This window comes from Hyalella azteca, unplaced genomic scaffold (genome assembly GCF_000764305.2).
Source record: "Hyalella azteca isolate HAZT.00-mixed unplaced genomic scaffold, Hazt_2.0.2 contig9249, whole genome shotgun sequence".
Classification (NCBI taxonomy): Eukaryota; Metazoa; Arthropoda; class Malacostraca; order Amphipoda; family Hyalellidae; genus Hyalella; species Hyalella azteca.
Genome location: NW_025939324.1, coordinates 1 through 23473, shown reverse-complemented (window position 1 = coordinate 23473; position 23473 = coordinate 1). Strand labels below are relative to the sequence as shown.

Below are 23473 nucleotides of genomic sequence, written 5' to 3'. Positions count from 1 at the left end.
GTAACCCACATTGCCACATAATATCAACCATTTAATTCCAATACTTGTTCAATAACGGTATTTCTTACGGAGGCAGCGCTATAAAATCGGAGCAGGAATCGATCAGGATCGGACAGGTCGTTAGGGGCGACTTGGTTACGGTGATACGGGAAGTTGCTGTTGAAGCTTCATCCATTATCAGGACCCCAGTCTCATTATCAGGCGTCTGGTCTGTAGGTTCTGCCACCTGACAAATTAGCTCCCGAGACCAAACTGGCCAGCAAGATTGCCGCTTTCTTTGCCCGAGTTTCTTTCGCTAACGAGCTGACCGAAATTAGAAAAATGCGCAATTGTAAGTTTTTTTATTTTATAATTTTTGGCCTTTATTTCATCATTTGAGTTTTATGATAATCAAGCGTCTATATTTTTTAAGTTTTTATGTTTTTATAAACTTGAAGCAACATTAATTTACCTGTTAATGTGTATGTCAGCTGTCGCTACCTGTTGAATTTGTGATATAAATATCGAACATCATTACTTAGTGTCGGACTTATTTTGAGCTTTTTCTTCAGACCTTCATCCCTCTGGATAAAATAAATAAAAGTTATCTGTCGACTTTAAATAATTATGGTTATTAATGACCGTAAATAGGAACACTTGACGTTTGAATGTTATCATTAATTTTCATTATACTCGTTTTTTTTCTTGTCAGGCTTCTTGTGGGCGCTCCGAAGGACCACAACCTGCAGCCTGGCACGCACCGCTCGGGCGCCCTCTGGAAGTGTCCCTTCACGTCCAACTCCTCCGACTGCGTCCAGGTCCACACCGACGGCTTCAAAGGTGGGTCATGAGACCGCATCCTGGATACCAACGACACACCGGACAAGTATGAATATAAATAACAGTATTTATCACGACGAAACTGTGACCGCACGCCGTACTGTGCCGACCAACTGTTATGACTGCGGCCACGAAGTCATACATGTGCATTTTTTCCTGTACGACTGTACGAATAAAGCTCGCACTATTAGACTGTTTCTGGTCAATTTTCCACGCCCCGACCTTGCAATGTGATTTTAACGACTGCTTTGCAGAGGACGAGTTTATTAAAGTTGCTGATGTATCTATATTAATGGAATTCCTAATGATATATTGTTGCATTGATATCATGCAAAGTATGATGCACCGATCAACTACATGTCTTGCTAAAGAATTTAGATCGCCCGATCGTTAGCTAGAATTCTTTACCAACCTGCATTATGCGCTGATGGAGGGTCATGAGACCGCATCCTGGATACCAACGACACACTGGACAAGTATGAGTATAACTAACAGTATTTATCACGACGAAACTGTGACCGCACGCCCTGCTCTGCCGACCAACTGTCAAGACTGCGGCCACGAAATACATTCTTTTCTGTCTGACTGTACGAACGGAGCTCGCACGGCCACGAAATCATAAATGTGCATTCTTTTTTGTCCGACTGTACGAATAAAGCTCGCACTATTAGACTGTTTCTTGTCAATTTTCCACGCTCCGACCTTACGATGTGATTTTAACGACTGCTTTGCAGAGGACGAGTTTATTAAAGTTGTACACGGGGATTTGTGTGCTGGAAATTTGTTTTAATTGTGGGTAGGTACATGTCGGAAATGTGTGGGTTTTGATGTGGTGTAGTTTGTGGGTGTGTAAATGGCTGTAGCTTTGTTCGTACTCTTCCTGTATTGTTTGTGAATATCGTGTTTTCAAGTTTGTGCAGGATCTGCAGCACAGGCTTTATCCGTGAAATAAATTATTTTATTTCATTCGACGCGATTGCGGAAAATGTTGGCTCAGTTATTTTTTCCTTGCTCTTTGTTGTCGCACTAAATGCTCAATAAAAAAATGGTTGAAATTTTGACATTTTAAATGTATCAATCAAATATGCAATGTTTTAAATTTTTAGTTTTAAAAACTTGTTACTCTTCTCACCAATTTAAATAAACAATCATACATGTCCCTCTCTGAATCGCTAGATAATGAATGTACACTTTGAGATAACGTTTCCTTAATTCTGAAATGATTTACTTTTCATAATATAAAAGGCAGGTTTATTTTACTCATACTCCGTGAATTTCCACAAGTCATTCAAAGATTTTGTAGAAATTTCCTGAAGATATTGGTATCCAGAAGCCTTGGTTACGTGCGGTACAAACGTAAAAGTGGTTCACGAAGAATTGTTACAAAACGTGTATGGAGGTTGGTGTTTGTGTGGGTGTTGTTGTGTGTGGTGTTGTTGTGTGGGTGTTGTTGTGTGGGTGTTGTTGTTTGTGTGGGGATTGGTGTTTGTGAGGTTGTTTCGAGTGTTTGTGTGATGCTGTTAGCAGAAGCCAACCTGATGGACCTGCAGCTCAATCGGTAACAATGTATGACTTGCTAGAACGTACGATTCGATCGCTTTTTGACACTAGGTATGAAACAGTTTTTATCTGTATATCTTGATGGAAAGTTGCTGCTATATAACTGTTCATATGCAATACTGCAGCTTGCTTTGAACATATGTGCTCCTTCGTTGAGATGTTGTACTAGTATCTTGTTCACTGACTCTTCTATTAGTGCCAGTTGTCGTACGTTGGATTATTATTACAAGCAGCTGTTGAATCCAGCACCTTCTCACTGCAGCTCCACTCACAGACTTCATTTTGTTGCCGACTGACAATTAGACCTTTGACATACTTTTTACTAATTAAGGAATTTATTCATGGAAATGAATAATATTCCTTCGTATAACTGTTGTGGCAAAGAAGATTAAATGGACTCCATAGTACAGACATAGAATTATCAACAGATCCGCAATGAGTGCACAAACTATTGTTGAAGTTATTTGTCTTCTTTGTACAAGTAAATTTTCATATATTATTATAATAAATTTTGTTTCTAATCATCAAGCATACCTAAGGAGCTGAAATGATGTACTTTTCCGTCATCTCAGGTTCAAGTCTAAATGTTCTGTATAAACTTCTGCCTCGAGTCGAAAAATTCTGTCATGAATTGTGCACCCAGCAGCACCCAATTGTGACTATGTTAGGTAACAACAATAGTACAAATAAACATCTCTCTTTGGACTATAGCTGCGACAAATGACTTACGTAAGTGAAACTCATCAACATGTAGGTAGACTTGTATGTAATACCACTAGCATTGTACTACAGCCTTTACTAGCGTCGTCAACACCATCACCACCACAGTATATGCTCCCATCTTGATTCACCAATTTACTGAACTGAACAATAGATTTCTGCAGAAGACACCTACCGTACTAAATTCTCTACAATAAATATTCAATTCTCTTGATTATCTTTACTTCCAAATATTACTTTACTGTTAAGTACAACCTACAACCTAACTGTTGGGTAATCCCCTGCTGTTAATTACCACTACTTAACTAACCGAAATGCAAGGCCAACTCACAACCGCGCTCTATGTATGCTTGAACAACACATAGACAGGACCATGAATGTATAAACGAACTTCCACGCGACTTCTGTCCATGTGGTTGTCTGCAACATATGTATGTGTTCTTCAAGAATAAACTCCAACTTATATAAAGTATCCAAGTTGCAGTGCGGTTCTCACAAATAACACCTGAGTTGGGACTGGCGAGACTGCGGTGACTGACTTGTAATCGTAGCTATAATCCTCTGGACGTAGATGTATTCAGTTGTCTATTTATATATATATTTTTAAGATTCGCCTTTCTTGACTATAAGCCATAATTGAATGTTATCAACTACTCTGCCTGACAAGCTCTACGGACATTCTACTAACGTTCTTGTCATATTCATATTGAAGGACAATATTCAAACCAAGACTTATTTTCGACCCCCAATTTCGACCAGGGCTACCATCATCTGAAACAGCCATGATCACAAACCTATCAATAGCTAACCCACGCGTTTTAAACTCTGATGTTAGTCGTTGTTGTTATTTTATTTTACTAAATCAGTGGTCTTCTTCAACATTCTCAGCATTGTTCCATAATACTTGCTTGAGTCACTTCTGAATGTCGTCATCGATGTATCTGTTTCTCACATAAAGTCATGAAATGTTTGCTGTTCTAATGTTTCAAATCTCTCCGTCTAAAGCGTGTTATATGTTTGATGGGTTTTGCTACTGTGCAGATGATGCTTGCCACTTTTGAATATATAATTGCTAGTTCACAAACTTCCAAACACTTAAACGCTTTGACTTTTGACTGCCGAACTTCGTTTACTGTCAGTGATGAATTCTTGCCAATCATATGTGTTTTAAATTTCTGTGCACTCTCTCCGTGTAATATTTTTTATAGCTATTTGTTCATGTTTTATTATTTCTTCCTTTTAATTATATCTTTGTCACTGTGAACGCAGAGTTTTTGGGTCCAACCGTTGTGTGTTGTCGCTTTTGCTTTAAAATGTATAATTTTTTTTTAACTTGGGGTCGTACCGATGAAAGCGTAGACTTCGAAGGCAGATGCAAGCAAGTCTTCAGCTCAACCTTCTTATCTGCGCAAAGTTTTTTTCTATCAGTGGATTGAAACAATTGTTATACAGAAGTGGCTTTCAGAGGAACTGATGACTTGGCATCATGAGGAGCGCCGAGTCCTATATTTAATTGGTACTTTCATTACTATAATATAAATATTTAAATATAAAATCGGTAGATAAATATATAAATATAAAATAAATAAAAAATTTTTATTACTATGTATTTACTAGCTGTAATAATTCAAAATCATTTGATAGCTGAATGGTTGACGATTTTACGGACCGCAATTACCGTGAAAAAGAGTATTTTTCACTCGAAATCTTCCAATCAGTTGAGTTCAACGTACCAGCTGATGAACATGCCATCCCCGAAGTTCATAATGATGCTCAAACAAAAGCATTTCGGTCTATTTACTTAAAGTTCACTAAAAAACAGTAAACTGTTAATTTTCCTTTGTTATTCTGTACACAATATGGGTGTTGATATCAAGACTTTGACTCTTTTGAAACAACATTTCGGTGAGAATAAGACAATCCCACCAAACATTTCACTCGTTGCGAAGTGTCTAAAGCTGTGGCGGTTCTCTGGACGCCGGCCTAACATTGCGTGTGGTCAAGTCAGAGGAGGGACTCCTGTAGCTCACATGGCACGTATTCTACAGATCTTTTCCTTATTCCAGACGAACACAAAGGACGTTGTCTCAATACCTAGAAAAGCTCACCGCATGAAGCCAAAAATTACTCGACCCTTCCCGTTTTAAAAAAAATAACGTACGTTGTAGAGGTGGCCGAAGAATAGCAAACGTTGGCCTGCGCTGAAATGCCTTTAATTTTTCGAGGAGGATAGTACTTTTTTTCAGAAGCTATGTGCCTGAAAGAGATCAATGGAGTCACGCTCAGGTGTATAAATGTTGACCCACCAGGATCCTGAACGTTTACTTAAGCCTAAGTATTTCCCTAATGTCGATGCCACAAGCAGCCATCAAGCATTCCACACAAACACGGCCACCAACCCATATTGAATATAACACGGCCACCAGCCCCATATTTAATATAACACGGCCACCAACCCCATATTTAATATAACACGGCCACCAGCCCCATATTTAATATAACACGGCCACCAGCCCCATATTGAATATAACACGGCCACCAGCCCCATATTGAATATAACACGGCCACCAACCCCATATTTAATATAACACGGCCACCAGCCCCATATTGAATATAACACGGCCACCCACCCCATATTGAATATAACACGGCCACCCACCCCATATTGAATATAACACGGCCACCCACCCCATATTTAATATGACACGGCCACCAACCCATATTGAATACCATCCAATACAAACATGCATGCTATATCTTTCAGCATTCACAATTGTGTTACTTGCATCCGTCGCACTCGCAAGTTGATCCGTTGATGAGACGTTTTAGTTCAACACCTTCCTTGGGATTATTGAGTGTGAAAAGTAAAATGTTTTACAAGGTAGCAAAAGCTCTGCGTTTCCAGTGACGACTGTAGCTCCTTCCTCACTCTGTCTCTTTATTTCATTTGTTAATTTACATTTATATATATATATATATATTGATGTTTTACTCAATTTCTTTTCCATTTCTCCTTGCCCTGTACTCTTTCTTGAGTATCAAATAGCTGTCTTTTATTGAGTAACCCAAAACTGCTTCATTTATTAATAATTTGGCATAATTGATAATTATGTTGATCCAAGATCGAGCTCTTTAGCTCGATCGTTTCAAGTCCTCTTCGCACTGTATGTCAATGCCGTCCAATTACGGGAGAAGTTACTGGCTTGTGAGCCTGAATTTTTTTCCTTACAAAGAAAAACTCACGGTTTAATTCTAACGACATTTAACTATAAAAATTAAATTTTTGAGCTAATTTTCTCGTAGCGTCATCAGTTTTTGACTAGATCAAATATCGGTAACATTAAAATACCGAATGAACATTCCAGTAACGTTTTAGCTGCATGGCAACATGTACTGGTTACCGGCCTCAACATCTCGTTAATTATCTACTTAGCTCAAAGTAGCTGAAATACGACGCCAGTTTTTCCGTTAATTGCTGGTTGCGACGTACAGCGGGAGAATGACTCTAGAAATCACTGGCCAAACTATAGACTTATTGTGCTGGCGTACTGACCACGTGTCTGTTTGTATCGTCACTCTTGCAGATCCGGATTCAGGCCTCTACGACTTTTTCTGTAAGTTGCCTACGCGTGAAGTCTTCGCTGACTTCCCTTTAGTTATTATGTTACTTTTGAATGCATTTTTGCTTTAAGCTTGAGAGTGAGACGACTCTTCTTGAGTACACAGAGAAAAATCGTTCCTAACAACATGGATTTTTTAATTAATATTTTTTTATTAACTTTTTTGTTCATTCTAACTGATTTTTAGTTAATACAAACTTCTATTTTTATTTAAGTTCGAGTTTGTCCGTTTCAAAATCTATAAATTTTTTTCTTCGCTTCATTCGTTATCTTGTGTTATTTCAGTTTTAAAATAGAGTGTCTGCTGTTCGTGTTGTTATAGAACCTTATTCTCTGTGTGTCCAGATGCACACACTTGCAAGCTTGTGCGCACTTGCCACATCCGGTACGTTTTTTTTTTGTTTGTTTTGTTGTTTTCATTTTTGTGTGTAACATGCCAGTTAGAATTTTGTCTTATTCCTATACTTAGAGAGTTGTTAAATCTTTGCATGAAATCGTCGATTTGAACGTCGGGGCTGAAGGTTTGCAAAGGTCATTATGCTCTTAGAATCGCTAATCGGGTGCAACGTGCAAATCTCTATGCAAAAACTAAAGGCGATATTCAACCTATAACGATTATTGATTTAATTTTCTGCGACAAATCTTTGAGAGTTGATTGTTAATTTCTCGTTTTTCCGCATTAAAAGCAAAATTTTTCTGTACGTCTCGATTTCTTACGGAGGTGATATTAATGGAAGTAAATGTGTGCCTATTCAACCATGACTTGGTCGAGTCATGTAACAATCTGATTCTGCACTGTTTGTTTCGAGCGTGTTTGACTAATTTATTGGTCTCAAGCCTTCTCTTAAGAGTCTACTTGTACAGCGAAGTCCATTCGATAGTTAACTACATACATTTTCTTCATTCAAATTTACACACTCTACTTCTTCATACCAAGATTTTGACTTTTTAATACAACCTTAAAATAATAAAAAGGCAATCAAGGTAAGGCTCTCCACCCCAACATTCACAACTAATTCTATTCGAACGCTGCGCTATGTACGTATGGGGTAGCCTGACTCCTGAGGCTGATTGTGGCTTCGGTATCCCAATTGCATTTTCAAAAGTATTAATAATAATCTTGATAAAGTTTATTAAATTGATAGGTTCCTTAACTAACTAATGTCAACTTATTAAGAAATTGGTTTACTTTGGAACCCATTTTGATATCACAAATTATAATTCTTATCCAAGATATTATAGGGTCCCAGATATAAGGGATAACTGACGTACTTTGTGATGCATCTCTTATTCATTTCATACATTCTCCTCGATCAATTAAGCCCTGTTGTTGCTTCATTGTTTATTGTTTTTGCTGTCTTATTAATTGTTCTAATTTAGGTTAATGCCGTGATTATTTGTTATCTTCTCTTTTGCTAAGTTGTGTTCTATTTGTCACCCCGTCCTGTATCGAGGCTTTTCGTACAGTTCTTCCGGCCAAAATTTTCTTAGCCACAATTTGTTCATGTGATTTAAACTTCATACTTTTATATATTTTTTATATTATAAAACAAGCTCCTAACTTTCCTGTTGGAAATTTTTCAATTTTTGCTGTGATTGGTTCAAGAAAAAATTTGTTTTCCATTCGTTCTATTTTTTCATTCATCATATACGAGAAATTTTCCTGTAATGTTCACTTGGGCCGGTGGGTGTGCGGTCGCTCCTGTGGCAGGTGAGTGATAAGAATGCTTTAAGTGAGGTAAAGTTAACCTGCATTATTCAATATCATTGTGATGACTGGCACTGCACATTGTTACAATGTCAGGATAGCCATTATGCTTAATTGCCAGGGCACGTGCATTAACCATTCGAAATCGACTTTCAATAATTTTCATATAATGAGGAGTTTGAAGGTGATAATTTTGAGTGTGGAGCTGGCGTCATGCATGAGGTATTATAATTATACATGCAGCTTATGTCTGGTGTATTGTGCCTGTGAATTGTTCATATGATAACGCATGACTCACATCTGCTCGTTAATAAAAATCTTATTAATACCAGTACTAACTTTATTCTTAAGCAAGATTAACTGTGCATGAAAATATTATTCATTGCTGTTGGAATGCTCTATTAATACCGTTGTGTATTTATTTATAATAATACTAATTTTACTTTAAACGTTCATTAAAAAGGCTTGTACATTCATGAGTTCATCGTGAACATAATAATTAGGTGGTTGGTGTGCATGACTTGAAGAAACTGTTGATCGTGTAAATTTTTACCTATAACATTCAATACGCGTTTGCATTTGACGTCATTATAAGGGCGAAAATTCATCAATAATAACGAACTTGTAACGTTGGTTGTATTTTCATTTGTATTTTCGTAGCAATCATAAAAAGGCGTAACTGTGATGAATGAAATTGGATTTCTGACTTCGTATTTTTTTAAAGTTTAGGTTCGCAGCAAAATTGAGTGCCACTCAATTTACTGTTACGCAGAGTTGGGATCTCGCTTACATAGGATAGCACAAAAAATTCTTGCATTTAAAATGAAAAGCTGTCATTGTGCGCGAATAATATGCAAGGAATGTTATCGCTCCTGCCACATTCTCAATGCGAATATAATGCTTTGCGATGGACACTAAATGGCCGACGGTCGGCTTGCCATGACCAAGCGTTACTTTTTAACAAGGTATTATAGGGGATACGTGTACAATTATGTGGTTCATAAATTAACTCTCCAACAAACTCATACTTTGATATCATACAATACTTCTCAAGTTTCGGTCATTAATCGGGACTAGGTTTAATCTTTGACTAATAATACACGAAGAATTTTGCAAATGAGGTACGTCTCACCAATACGGAAGCGCCGTGGTTTGTATAATATCTGTATATCTGTACAAAGCTTGGAACTCGATAATAAGAATCGTCAATGCCGCTCCACAAATTCAACTGTATAAATTGCCGTGAGTTCTGTAAATGTTCAAATTTCGGCCCAGATATTATCTTTGTATATTAGCAAACTGTATATGAAATATTCGTACACAAGAATTCATTTATCTTCTGTGCCTATGTGGGAAATGACTTGGTTTTGTCAAATACTTTTCTCTCTCTCTCTCGGGATAAACTGGTTTATTTTAATAATAATAAATTCTTCGAGCTTCTGCTGTAAATGAGCTGCAAAAACCTGCAGCGGTTGCTTTGTGCCACCAAATGGCCTGGTTTTTGGCCGTTGTAAATGCATTGCCTTTGCTTGTGAATCTTCGATGTCATCACTGATCTGGAAATGTTTTACACACTCCAACGAGAAATACTAGGCACTGAATTTGCACCAACACATGAGCACTTTGTATCCTATATTTAAAGCGTACGCGGTTAATTTCAACGTTGAAATTAACTTGCGCAGTGAGAAAAAAACACTAGGTTATTTTTAAAGTTTTTATTCTAATTTAGATTTCATATCTTTAACGTTAGTCTCGGTACGTTAACGGGTCAGCTAGAAAAATTAAAATTTGAATATAATTATTCATAAATAAAACAGTTCTTTACAAAGTGGCTATTTTTTAGAATATTTCGAATCTTAATTCCTGCTAAAAAATAACGCAATGGCGACCGACCGACGGCCACCTATTGCCCGCCGATATTTGGCCACAGCCAGGTTTTGCGTTGAATAATCTGATCTACACGACTACAACTATGAAGCTTTCTGTTTAAGTGAATAAAATTTCAAAATAGAAAACATCCTGTGAAAGAAATTAAATTTCTATTTATTTTCACGCTCCAGATTTTGAGTTGCTATAACTTAGCCCAGCGTCATGCTTTTCCATAAAGCATTCTAAGCTTTGAGCGTTTTGCGCAGTCCAAAATTTAGATGAAGTTTTATAATGTTTGTGACGTTAAGTGCTTGAACTTCACTTAAAATTCAATTACTCACATTAACCTGAATAAAGTTTGCATTCCATCTAAAATCACGTTTTTTCGAGATAAGTAAAATTATTAGATTTCAGCTGTGCATGTGAAAATTATTTAAATTGTTTACGCAAATTTTACACTAGAAATAAGCGCTTTGATTAGCTCCAGAATATCTGCGAGCCATGCATGGTAGCGGCTGATTCATTATTGAATCTTCGCGTTAACTTTAGAGGCTGAAATGTTCTCTAATTATATACGTGTCAAGTTTAGTTTGCAACTCCAGTCAGTCTATATACTTGTAATTCTGTTTACTTCGGATTCACAGATTTTTGGTGTTACAGCACACAAGTGATTTTTAATAATCTGAAGATTATTTTCTAGGTGAAAATAAATAGAATTATACGAAGCTGACTTATTTCATTATTCTTCGAAACAAATATGCGAAATTGAAAACGAAGTGTTAAATCTAAATATTTAGTAAAACAACTCAATCTTATCTTTAGTTATAATTAAACGCCATGAAGTATTATTCTGATTTTCGCCTTGTGTTGCTCAGACGCCAACGAGAACCTGCTGCCGCCCAACGACGATGAGATCAAAGACGACCAATGGCTGGGCGTGACGGTGAAGAGTCGGTTGGTGGTGACGTGCTGCATGGTTATTGGCTCTTCGTCAGTTCAGTTCATCGTTACAGTTACGCACAGTTTCTCAATCAGTTCCCACGGATTTCGTTTATTATGAACCCATATTTATGTTCGCTTCCTATGTCAGTTATAAGCTGCCTCAAACGTCACGAGTTTAATTATTGCAATGGCTGCTACTCTGCAATTTTTCAGCCGCTTTTTGATTAATTAGTTCCATCGTTTTGAGGACTTATGATAAATGTTTACTGCTCCTGTGCACGTCAGTTTAGTCTTCATCGCACCGCTCTAAAATTAAATTTCCCAGTGCCAGACTTTTTATTCAATAATTATGCGTCTCAAAAATTTGATTTCATTTTTTCCAATAATTCAATGTTTTCGTAACCCCGTGCCCAGGTGTGCGCGCATCGCTACATGCACCGCGGGCCAGGCTTCCAGTGGGGCTTCGGTCTTTGTTATTTGCTCAACCAAAAGCTGGACGTGATGGACTCTATGGAGCCTTGCAGGGGCAAAGCCGTCGCCAAGTGAGTGCCTGCCATGTTGCATTTTATATATGAGCCGACGCCCAGCGCGATACTTGATTATTAATAAGTAAATGGCGAGGTTTGAAGTAGACTTACGTTTTTTAGCTTGGCTTCATGTGTCGTTTGTTCAGCGAATTTCTTGTGTACGCCCCACAGAGGTCATCAGCAGTACGGGTTCTGCCAGGCAGGGATGAGTGGCCTCATCCTCGACGATGAGGTGGTGCTGGGGCTCCCAGGCCCCTACACCTGGCGGGGGACCGTCCACACCTCCAATATCTCGAAAAACTTTTTGCTCAGAGACAAGACGCAATATTTTGGGCCCGTCACAGAAAACGATTCTCCCGTGGACAAGTACAGCTACCTCGGTGAGTTTTATCAGAACTCCTGTTAATCCTCTCCATTATCCTGCCAGTCGTAGGAGGCGAACCACAGATACACGCATGTCGTGAATTTTTTGTAGACTCTTTTTGGATGAAAGTATTAGGTTTTAGCGTGGGAATTTAAGCGGTTGTTTAAAAATTTAAGCTGTTGAAAATGTTTCATTCGCACAATCAAAGTCTTCGTGGCATTGGGTTTCATCTTAACTCAAGAGTGTTCAGTGGATTTTATATTCGTATAATCATCTTTTTTGCGGATGTTCTAGTTTTGAAACACTCGATGAAACACACCTTGTAGATTATATTGCAACGACGAAAAAGTTGAAACTTCTACATCGTATTTCCCCTGTACCTGTGAAGCTTTATACAGTTATGGCTTTACTGTGATAATCGCTTAAAGGCAGACGACCTCATGCTGCCGTGGAACAGTGTCTATGCGTGCTAAGGGGATGGCTCTAGTGGCGGTGGTGAGATCGCAGTAGGATGAGGGAAGAGGTGGGGAGCAAAATCGTGAGGCAGCCGCCTGCATGGGACTGTCCCATAAGAAAAAGGCTGTGAGAATGGATAGACAGTGGAAGAGGTGCTGAGTGAATCGGGATGTGTTCCGCTCTGAGGGCATTTGGGGTTTGGCGAGCGCCTCTTCCTAATGGTCGAGTAGGATGCCAAGGAACTACCGTGGTGTGATCGTAGCCGAGAACAAGTTTGTAGTAGCATGGTCAACTCAGGATCCTGCCGGGAGAACCTTAAGCTTCTTTTGACTCGGATATACCTGGCTATCATCAGTTACATTACTTACTGCTAACGTTCGTAACTACTCGGTGACGACGAGCTACTTCTTGAATTTCAACTCATTTTCCTGGCAGCCACTAACCACATTGCGTTTACTTCTACTCTCCCAGGCTACTCGGTGACGACGGGCTACTTCTTCGGCGACTACGTGTCGTACGTAGGCGGCGCCCCGCGCTCCAACGGCACCGGTCAGGTGGTCTTCTTCTCGCGTGCCAAGATCGGCGAAAGTCTCCTGGTGGTCGACCTCGTCTTGGACGGCGAGATGTTCGCCTCCAGCTTCGGCTTCGAGGTGCTCGGCCTCGACATCAATAGAGACGGGTGAGTGTCATAGCAATGTTAAGTGGATCTTGAACATGTTCAGATGTTCCCTCCAGCTTCGGCTTCGAGGTGCTCGGCCTCGACATCAATAGAGACGGGTGAGTGTCATAGCAATGTTGAGTGGATCTTGAACATGTTCAGATGTTCCCTCCAGCTTCGGCTCCGAGGCACTCGGCCTCGATATTAATATGGAAGGGTACCCGTCATAACAATGTCAAGTGGATCCTGAAAATAAATATCCAAATCTTGAATCCGTTGCCCATTCAGGAATTTATCTGAGCCCATAATATTAAACTATCTACAATCATCCGAAGCTGTCTACCGTAAGGAAAATATTTCCGAGTACCTATACTTATTTTGAAACTGATGTTAACTTCTCGTTCTGTTCCCGGGATAGAATCAACATGGATCAATCAATCCCATTTCATTGATTTTTCATGCACTGAAGCCACTCTTTCTCGTGTCGTCTCAGATTCGACGACCTGTTGGTGAGCGCCCCCTTCTACTACACGAAACACAACTCAGGAGCGGTGTACGTCTACATCAATAACCAAGATGGCATCAAGAAGAACCACATGTACTCAAGAATAGAAGGTAACTTCCAGCTTCTTACTCAATTTATCATCAGATTATTTCAGCCTATGGCAGGTTTGCATGCTTTTCCCCTCCACTAACGCACCTCTCCGACGCTCACAGGTCCCGCCGGCGAGAGCAGATTTGGCTTCTCGATGACTTCGCTGGGCGACCTCAACCGCGACGGTTACCTTGACGTGGCCATCGGCGCGCCCTACGAGGACAGGGGCGCCATCTACATCCTGTCTCTTATACACATCTAGATGTGTATAAGAGACAGGTGCTCAGGTGAGCAGAGTGTGCTGCTCAGGTGAGCAGAGTGTGCTGCTCAGGCGAGCAGAGTGTGCAAATCCAACAATAAATTTAAATCTCTGAATATATTCATCCTTATTCCAGCTTGAGAAGGGAGTTGCTTTCTCTAACTCTCTTCAAATGGAGAGAATTTCATAGTTTGAAGAGTTTTGCTTCCAGTCTAACGCGATGGTTTTGTCCATGAGAAACATTTTTTCGACGATAGGTAATGAATATTTATTTCTTTTCCTAAATTGTGTTGATGGTCAATCAGAGCGCGACCAGTGATCATGATCCAGACGATCGTGCTGCCTGAAGGAGGTCCCCGCAACATCGATCCTACAAAGCCGGGCTGTCCTGACGACCAGGGATCCGAAGACACCTGGTGAGCTACGAGCTTAATTGGTTAATTTTTTAAAAATATATCATTTATAATAATCAAGTTATTTATTTATTCTGACTCATGAAATACGTTCATCGCTTGCTACTGTTTTTTTTAATGAATGAATCGCGAAGTTTTTGGGTTGAAAATTACAAGGGGTTTCCTAGCCATATTTAGGTTGGAGTTTTTTTTTTGCCCCACAATAATTTGAAGGAAAGTATAGATAGAAAATGATTCGATATTGCTCTATCCTAAATGGCTAATACCTTCTCACTCCTATGAATATGGAGGTATGAAAAAGTCCTCGGCATCGCTATCTACGATTCACATTTCCGACGTGTATTCTGTTTATCATGAGTAGCCTCAAAACGTGGTTGTTGACGACGAGGTACCATCTCATTACTGGCCTGGTGCCACCACGCCACTAATTACACTCTAATTCTTATTACTTTTGATAAATTCAAAACTTTGTTGATCCTATAGTTACTCATTATTTGCTTGCTTGTTGACGGTTAAAGATAGCAAGACGATAGGATATTTAGCAATTCTCCATGACGTTTAATGTCTCTTAGCGTCTCGGTACTGAGAGTTACGAATTTTCTGCTGCCATTCGCTTTTTTGAGGAAAAATTCAAAACGCTTGCCCGTCCCTCAGCTTAATTCTCGTTCGAGGCTTGATTTTTTACTAAGATGAATATTGAAAGTCTTGAACTATCTTCCGCCCATCGCTGTTCTCATAACAAATTAAGAACTTTCTACCGTCCTGCAGCTTCTCGTTCGAGGCTTGATTGTTGAGTAAGATTGATACTAAAAGTCTTGAACTATCTTCCGCCCCTCGCTGTTCTCATGTGAAATTAAAAACTTTCTACCGTCCTCCAGCTTCTCGTTCGAGGCTTGATTGTTGACTAAGATTAATATTAAAAGTCTTGAACTATCTTCCTCCCATTGCTGTTCTCATAACAATTTACAAACTTTCTCCCGTCCTCCAGCTTCTCGTTCGAGGCTTGCTTCAAGATGGACAACGACGCAGGCACTCGTACAGGACTGCTGCTGTCCTACAGCATCGAGGAGCTGGTGTATCGCGACCAACCTCTGCCGCGTGTTTACTTCGAGAAGGAAGGAACCACGCAGACCTCCGTCGTCAAGAAGAAGATCCAACTGCGCCCTGAGGACATGGGGCGGCACCAGTGTACTAGGGAGGTGGCCTACCTCAAGGTGGGTGTACTAGGTGGCCTACCTCAAGGTGGGTGTACTAGGGAGGTGGCCTACCTCAAGGCTGTCTCTTATACACATCTAGATGTGTATAAGAGACAGGTGCTCGAGCCCTCTCAGGTACTGGGGTCTGCTGACGGTCTGGTGCTCGAGCCCTCTCAGGTACTGGGGTCTGCTGACGGTCTGGTGCTGCAGCCCTCTCAGGTACTGGGGTCTGCTGACGGTCTGGTGCCCCGGCCCTCTGCTTATGAGCCCAAGTCTCTTAAAGATTCGACTGTTGATCACTGTCACCCACGTGCGTGTCATCTTGTGCGCCTTATGTTCAACAAATATCCACTATATTCCATGTAATGCGCACGTTTGCTCTGACCACGCTAAGTTGCCTTAATTTCCTGCGTCGCACCCACCGACGCCAACTACCTCACCTCCACCGGTTTTAAACGACCTCGTATATTGTAACAACCTATACATTTGTATATTTTAACAGCCTATACATTTGAATTCAATATACGCTTCTTATTGCAGGTGATACGCGCCGCAGATCTGCCTGGGCGAGCGTACGACGCGTTCGGCTACGCCCTCAGCGGCGGCCTCGACCTCGACAACAACGGCTACCCTGACCTCCTGACGTCGTCCTTCTGCAGCGACCGCGTCGTGCTGCTCAGGTGAGCAGAGTGTGCTGCTCAGGTGAGCAGAGTGTGCTGCTCAGGTGAGCAGAGTGTGCTGCTCAGGTGAGCAGAGTGTGCTGCTCAGGTGAGCAGAGTGTGCTGCTCAGGTGAGCAGAGTGTGCTGCTCAGGTNCTCCAGGTGGGTGTACTAGGGAGGTGGCCTACCTCAAGGTGGGTGTACTAGGGAGGTGGCCTACCTCAAGGTTGGTGTACTAGGGAGGTGGCCTACCTCAAGGTGGGTGTACTAGGTGGCCTACCTCCAGGTGGGTGTACTAGGGAGGTGGCCTACCTCCAGGTGGGTGTACTAGGGAGGTGGCCTACCTCAAGGTGGGTGTACTAGGTGGCCTACCTCAAGGTGGGTGTACTAGGTGGCCTACCTCAAGGTGGGTGTACTATATAGGTGGCCTACCTCAAGGTGAGAGAGCTGCTATTGGGTGCACTAGGGTGGGTGTGCTATATAAGGCAGCACACCCACCTATATAAAGTGGGTGCTGCTGGTGGGTGTAGGAGGCAGACATGCGCACGAAATTAATGCATGCATTATTTTCCGTATCCCACTAACGATTGTTATTAACGAGACCATCGCCCATTATTTTAATATCTCTGTAAAGTTCTTATCGCTCTCCCCAGCCTGGCAACAGAGACGTGCTTCGGCCGCTGAAATTCAAGCTCTCGTATGAGATCATACAGAGGGAGCCCCAACCCATGAGGGAGGGGGGGCCTATACCCAATATGGACGATTTCCCCATCCTGGATCAGCAGGAGGCTCTCAGGTCAGCTCGTCTGCTCGACTTTTACTTCAGTTTTAGTTGTCAATTTTATCATTATTTTCATTTACATTGAATTTGATTATGATAGATTTTACTGTATCTCTCTTTGATTAATATTATGTTAGGTTGATATTCTTATCATCATGGAAGAATGTATTTAAAGAACAGAAATAAACTATATGAATGAAATGATAAAAATGTCTAAAAATAGGACAAATTAAAAACACTACACTGAAGAAAATTAGGAAGAAGTATATCATTTTTCTCATTGCAATTCACAAATTCTGGAACGATATCGATTCCTCGTAAACATGACTTATACCAGAAAAGCATTTCTCTCAGAATAATTTGAAAGAAACAGAAGAATGAAAGAAAGAAAAAATAATTAATGCAGAATGATTTGAAAGAAACTATTGTATTGAGAAACAATCCAATATGGATGTCAAAGAATCACACGCCATTTATTAATGGCCCAAACTAGTTGTAGTCAAAGCAAAGAGATTCTTTTAGATTGCATGGAAAAAAAATTTATCAGTATGAAATTGAGGGAACATCAATTAAATGTTAATTTTTTCAAAAAACAACTGGTGATCGCTGCCTCTTCAGTATAGTCTGTTCGTGTTTACTGCAGATATTTTGAAGCTCATTTCTTGAAAGACTGCGGCGCTGACAACAAATGTGACAGCGACCTAAACCTTAACGCGGCCTTCCAGCTGCCGTGGGACGACACTCGGTGCGTATTTTCCTGCAAATGCAAATCCTATGCCTCTATCTTGCGAGCCCCTACCGAGCTCATGTGTCTGCAGCTACGATGTGAGCTCAGTTTCGGAATTATTTTTCCTTGTAGAACGTAAGAGTTGATCAATGTTACTCAAAACTTTTTGCGACTTATTTCTTACTTTCCTTTTGAGTGTTTGTCCCCTTCACAAGCCTTTACGGGCTGAGGTCATGTTTGCACTCTTATTTAATTTTCCTATCCAACTAAAGTCACATTTCAACAGGTCGCACCAAGTGTTCGAGCTCGGCCTCCGAAACGTGGCGCTGCTGGAGGCCTCCGTGACAAACTCTGGCGACCCCGCGTACGAACCGAGCCTTTTCGTGGAGCATCACGACTCCATGGCGTTCAGCATCAAGGAGTCAGACGTGAGTTTATGGAGTTACCTTGGAGCGTGGAGTGCAGGAGGAGTGCTGGTCTAGCACGACTATATGGCATGTGCGTGCCCGTGAGGGCAGACCTGGTACATTGTACCCTCGGTAATCCCCTCACCAACTCCACGGGGCCTCTCCTCCTGGCATTCAAGCCCTCGGGCTTCTTCGACAAGCGCTTCATCCGCTTCAAGGTCTTCGCCAACTCCACCTCCAACGAGCGCACGCCGCAGGACAACATCGACCTCGTCCTCGAGATCCTCAAGCGCGCCGAGGTCTCCATCACAGGGTTAGTCATCTCTTTTAAAGTCCAAAGGTTATTTCCATGTAACGTTGTGTGGAGGTAACTGTAGTAACTTACGAGTTATTTTTAAGCTGAAAATGATTAATCCATCTATAAGCTGTGTGTGCAATATATTGGTTGTGATATGCACACCCTTTTGCGTTCCCACGAAGGTATCTCATTTGTGTAACGCAACTCTCAACAGGTCGGTGACTCCGGAACAGGTGTTTTTCGGCGGAGAGATCGTGGGAGAGAGCGGCGTCACCAACGTCCACCAGATCGGTGCGTCTCAAGGGGCAGCGTCTTGTAATTGACTTATTTGATTCACTTGAAGAAATAAATTAGTTCACAGTTTCATATTTTTGCCGTCTGTTGGTCTACAGAAAAACAATGGTTCTGGGGACTTTTGTTATGTTCATATCTAAGTCAGATATTTAGTCGGAAGTAACTGGCCAAAGACATTGGACAAAATATTTTTTTTTAATCTTGTCGTTTGTAAGCTTATTGAGTTGAGAGAACAGCGTAGAAATCCCTTAATTATCAGTTCGTGTTTATTAATTCAACCTTAATTTAATTTGACATGGAAATCATTATTTTCAACGGAAATGCCGTGTTGATAACGCGTAGCTGCTTGACGTGCCTTCCGCAAGTCGCGAGAAGTTCGGTATTTCAATATGCGATGTCATAGAAATTCATGTTTGAGTGCTCAACCTGCATATATGTGTATAATTGATTCTCTGTCTACGCCACCTGATACACATTTCAAATACGCGACCTGATGCATATTTCAAATACGCGACCTGATGCACATTTCGATCAAAGTGATCATCATAAGGCTTTAACCGTTAAGAAATTATCTTGAATTCTTTCAATGCTTCTAAGCTCCCCACTCACAGGTTCTGAAGTGGTTCACAAATACGTCGTGGATAACCGAGGTCCCTGGAGGTCGGACTACGTGGAGGTGAAGATATTGTGGCCTCACCAAATGGAGAACCACCAAGACCAGGGAAGCTGGCTGCTCTACCTCACCGAGAAACCGGTTGTTGATGGTACGATAGCTTGAAAATCCTAAGGAAATTCTTTTTTATTTCGTTAATGTATCAGCAATGTATTAATCTGGCCCGAAATACAGTTTTAAAAATGGAATATATATATTATTAGTTTAGTAAAAGTCGTTCATTATATGTGCCAAAAACACGAATTTATTTGTTGGTTAAGTAACAGACAAAGTTAATGTCATACAGGAGATGGCGAGTGCTCCGTAGATCCAGCGTTCGTAGACCCCTTGCGATTCATGGCCACGAGTTCAAGTTCTTCATCTTCATTAGAACAATCGTCTTCAAGCCAATCTTCATCTGGTCAATCAACATCTAGCCAATCCTCATTTAGTCAGTCTTCTTCCAGCCAATCATCGTCTGGCCAATCATCGTCTGGCCAATCATCGTCTGGCCAATCATCATTTAGTCAATCTTCTTCTGGACAATCTTCGTCTGGTCAGTCTTCATCCGGCCAATTTTTTAATGTTGGTTCTGAGGTTGAGACGCAGCCTAGCGGAGGCATCCAAGTTTCATACTCTAATAAAACGGTCACAACGAAGGTGGTTACGTCTAAAGTGAACACAATACGAACAGAAAGCAAAACTTCGAAAGATTCTGTAAGTGGTACATCAGACGCCGTTGTTAATCGAGGAGCCAACAACAGGATTCAGTCAATGTCGGAGAAGGTGCAGTCGGTTACCACAGCGTCTACTAATAAAGGAGCTAAAAAGTCATCGACAAAAAATTACGAAGAAAATTACGAAGATTACGATGAGTATCCTGATGAATATTACGACGACGAGGAGGACGATTATTATCGAACAAATCACATCCGACGAAAGCGGTACACGACAAATTCTCTTAGCAGAGATAAAAGTCTTCTTGGAACGGAATTAATCAGGGAGAATGCGTCTACTGGTAACAATTGGCCGCCTCCTGAACCTTATTCCGTAGAGGGCGTTTTGCCCTCACCTTCGATTCCAATTGCCGGTGTTCTGCCCCCTGACGAAGAAAATAAATTTGTGGGGCTTCAAATTATTACAGACTCAGGTTTACGGAGTGGAGAATATTCAACTGTTGATAGATTGGTTCACCGACGGAGTAAGAGACAAGGATATGCGACCGCGCAGTACGTGACCGACGGTGTGACTGGCCGTACGCTTCAGGCTGTCACCTTGGTAAGTTTTCCAGAGTTCAATGTCATAACATACAACACTACTTTTGCTCGAATGCATTTGCTTTTAATATAAAAATTATAAGTAGTATAGTAGTTAAAGGCGTTGAATTGCCAAAAGTATCGGCATTGAAAAATAGACCAAGTTTGGCAATCGTCCAATCGGGCTTTGAATGATGAGTGAAAAATAAATTATCCGATGTAATAAATTCAAAAACTTATACTCGCAGCGTTGTACCGGGGACGTGCCGACGGCCAAGTGCATCCCCATCCGCTGCACAATCCGCAACTTGGGCGCCGAGAGCTCGGCGAGCATCCGTATTGTGTCGCGGCTGTGGAACGCGACGCTCGTAGAGGACTACGCGCACGTGAACCTCGTCAACGTGCAGTCACGTGGCGAACTTTTACTGCCAGAAGACATCCGCTCGAGACAAGATGAAAGTGACGACGTTGCTGTGGCAGAGACCAAGGCTTACGCCAACCTGCTGGAGCAGCCACAGTCTGTGCCTCTGTGGGTGATCTTGGTCTCTGTCTTCGCAGGACTCCTGCTGCTCGCCCTCATTATTCTCATACTCTGCAAAATGGGATTCTTCGAGAGGAGAAGAAGGCCTGATACTAATAATTTAATGAGAAACGGTCATTGATATCGGCTGTGCATCTAAAATACTTTGATCGTAGTTATTTTTATAATATTTATGCCCAGGTACACGTGCTACCGTTTTGGCGACGACTCTATTGCAACAGAATCAACCTAAGTTGATGAACCTTTTCATAAAAATTATCGTTATGATTGCTGTTAATTCGATAAATGCAAAGGAAAATTTGCGTAAATTCATATCGGGAATATAGTTGAAAACTGCGTATAGAATTTCATATTCTTATAGGAAGATCGTTTTTAATGACTGCGTTCAGTAATCATAATGTTAAGTAGCTTAATTAAATTGGCTATAAATTTCATTTGTCCCTTTTACATCTAAAAAGTTTGCGATTGTTAATGATTGTTGAAATTGGGCAGGTTTATTTGATGATTGTTGTAGATTTATATATATTTGTTGTTATTAATCAATAATGAATAGAATATTTTAATATCGAACGCATGCTAAAATGATGTTCTAATGCTTCTAACATCGATATCATAGAACCGTTAGAATTTCATATTCATAGATTTTTGTTAACGAGTTTTTAATCTCATCTCATGTGCCTAGTGAGCATCTAGCATGTTTAGTCTTCTGCACGCCTGCCTGCCTGACATTATCTTCCTTTCTGGCCAGAATTTTGGGCGCCTCGGGAATCTTGGGTGTCCAAGAACCGTGCTTGTGTGTATAGCCTGTGTGTGAGAACCGTGTTTATGTATGTCTTGTGCGTGAGACTATGTGTATGTGAGACCGTGTGTGTATGCGTATTTCTTGTGTGTGAAGACGATCGCGTGTGTCAGCCTGTGTGCTGTGTAAATGGAATCGTGTTAATCGTTCCTCTAGTCATCAGTTGCAATGTTCATCAGTTCCTGGAAGTGCCTCACGCAAATTGCGTTCTAATTGAATATTCATGGTAGAAATATAATATATGACTTTTGTTGGGACTCATCTTGTACTTGGATAGTTTTAGTGATTATGGTGTCATTATTGACAGTTGTGATTAAGCCATATCTGGCCTGTTTTCAGTTCTAGTAATAAATTAATTTTTACAGTTTCCTTGGGCTTAAAACCCGTAATTTGTTGTTCCAATTTTGCTGTTCTTAACCACCAGGCCAGGCCACCTCTCTGATTTTTTGCCAGAACTTTTACAGGTACCTGGGCTCGAATCCGTAACTCGCTGCTTAATTGCTTGTTTAACCTCTGCAATATTCTTATTTGTGAATATATAAATTTTAAATCCATCAAACTAATTACGCTCACACGTACATTTTGCGTGAAATTTACGGCTTATCGTTGATTTTGGTTGGCTTAATTTTTGAATTTTTTTATCGAATGTGCGTGTGCGCTGATTGATCTGAATTGAACATATGCAATTCAATCTCGAATGCAAAATAACTTAATGGTTAAGCCGTTGCAAAAATTTAATATTCGGATTGATTTCTCTTTGATTATATTTTTAATAAGAGACAGTGCGCGCGGAGTAATTCCGCCCATAAAACTGAGCTTGGAATTTGAAACGCAATAGGATAAATTTTAAAAAATTTTCATCTATGGCGTTGATTTTTGATAAGCGAAGTTATACATGGTCATTATTATTTTCGATAATTCTACAATTTCTCTCCCGTTACTATGTTCCAAGGCTTATATTTTGCCACTATTATTTTCACAGTTTTATTTTAAATTTACAATTGAATAAGTAAACACAAGCCACTGTATTTTGCCTCATGTCTATGTAACAATAGTTTTTAAGGCTTGTTATATGTTATAGATTTATTCTGTCACTCTCAAATAACGTTGTCATGAAAACTATTAATATTAATCTATAAAAGTTGTACGTAGATCTAAAGTAAACGCCTTATCATTATCCCAGGGTTGAGTGCGGACAGAAAAAGTTAACGAATTACATATGATCCTATAGAGGATAAAATAGTTCCTTTACGCAAGCTCTGTTAACATGGTGATTCATTAAAATAATTTTTTGCTACTGCCTTTTTTCAGGAATTTTGATAAACCTAAATTCGATGCACCTAAATTTGTCGG

At 40.5% G+C, this 23473-nt stretch overlaps 1 protein-coding gene across 1 annotated transcript in view; it reads left to right on the top strand.

The window, feature by feature from the left end:
- Positions 1 to 23453, top strand: part of LOC108666440 (integrin alpha-PS1) — a 77649-nt gene extending 54196 nt beyond the window's left edge. Inside the window, exons 2-20 of the mRNA XM_018153317.2 lie at positions 692 to 819; positions 6684 to 6713; positions 11172 to 11257; positions 11653 to 11780; positions 11937 to 12145; positions 13057 to 13264; positions 13737 to 13858; positions 13961 to 14081; positions 14118 to 14147; positions 14403 to 14513; positions 15499 to 15724; positions 17019 to 17161; positions 17790 to 17891; positions 18160 to 18301; positions 18334 to 18593; positions 18793 to 18869; positions 19484 to 19636; positions 19832 to 20802; positions 21029 to 23453. Of these exons, the coding sequence (XP_018008806.1) occupies positions 692 to 819; positions 6684 to 6713; positions 11172 to 11257; positions 11653 to 11780; positions 11937 to 12145; positions 13057 to 13264; positions 13737 to 13858; positions 13961 to 14081; positions 14118 to 14147; positions 14403 to 14513; positions 15499 to 15724; positions 17019 to 17161; positions 17790 to 17891; positions 18160 to 18301; positions 18334 to 18593; positions 18793 to 18869; positions 19484 to 19636; positions 19832 to 20802; positions 21029 to 21442 (3661 nt within the window). The 3' untranslated portion in view covers positions 21443 to 23453. The remainder of the gene's footprint in view (positions 1 to 691; positions 820 to 6683; positions 6714 to 11171; positions 11258 to 11652; positions 11781 to 11936; positions 12146 to 13056; positions 13265 to 13736; positions 13859 to 13960; positions 14082 to 14117; positions 14148 to 14402; positions 14514 to 15498; positions 15725 to 17018; positions 17162 to 17789; positions 17892 to 18159; positions 18302 to 18333; positions 18594 to 18792; positions 18870 to 19483; positions 19637 to 19831; positions 20803 to 21028) is intronic.
- Positions 23454 to 23473: the final 20 nt, after the last annotated feature.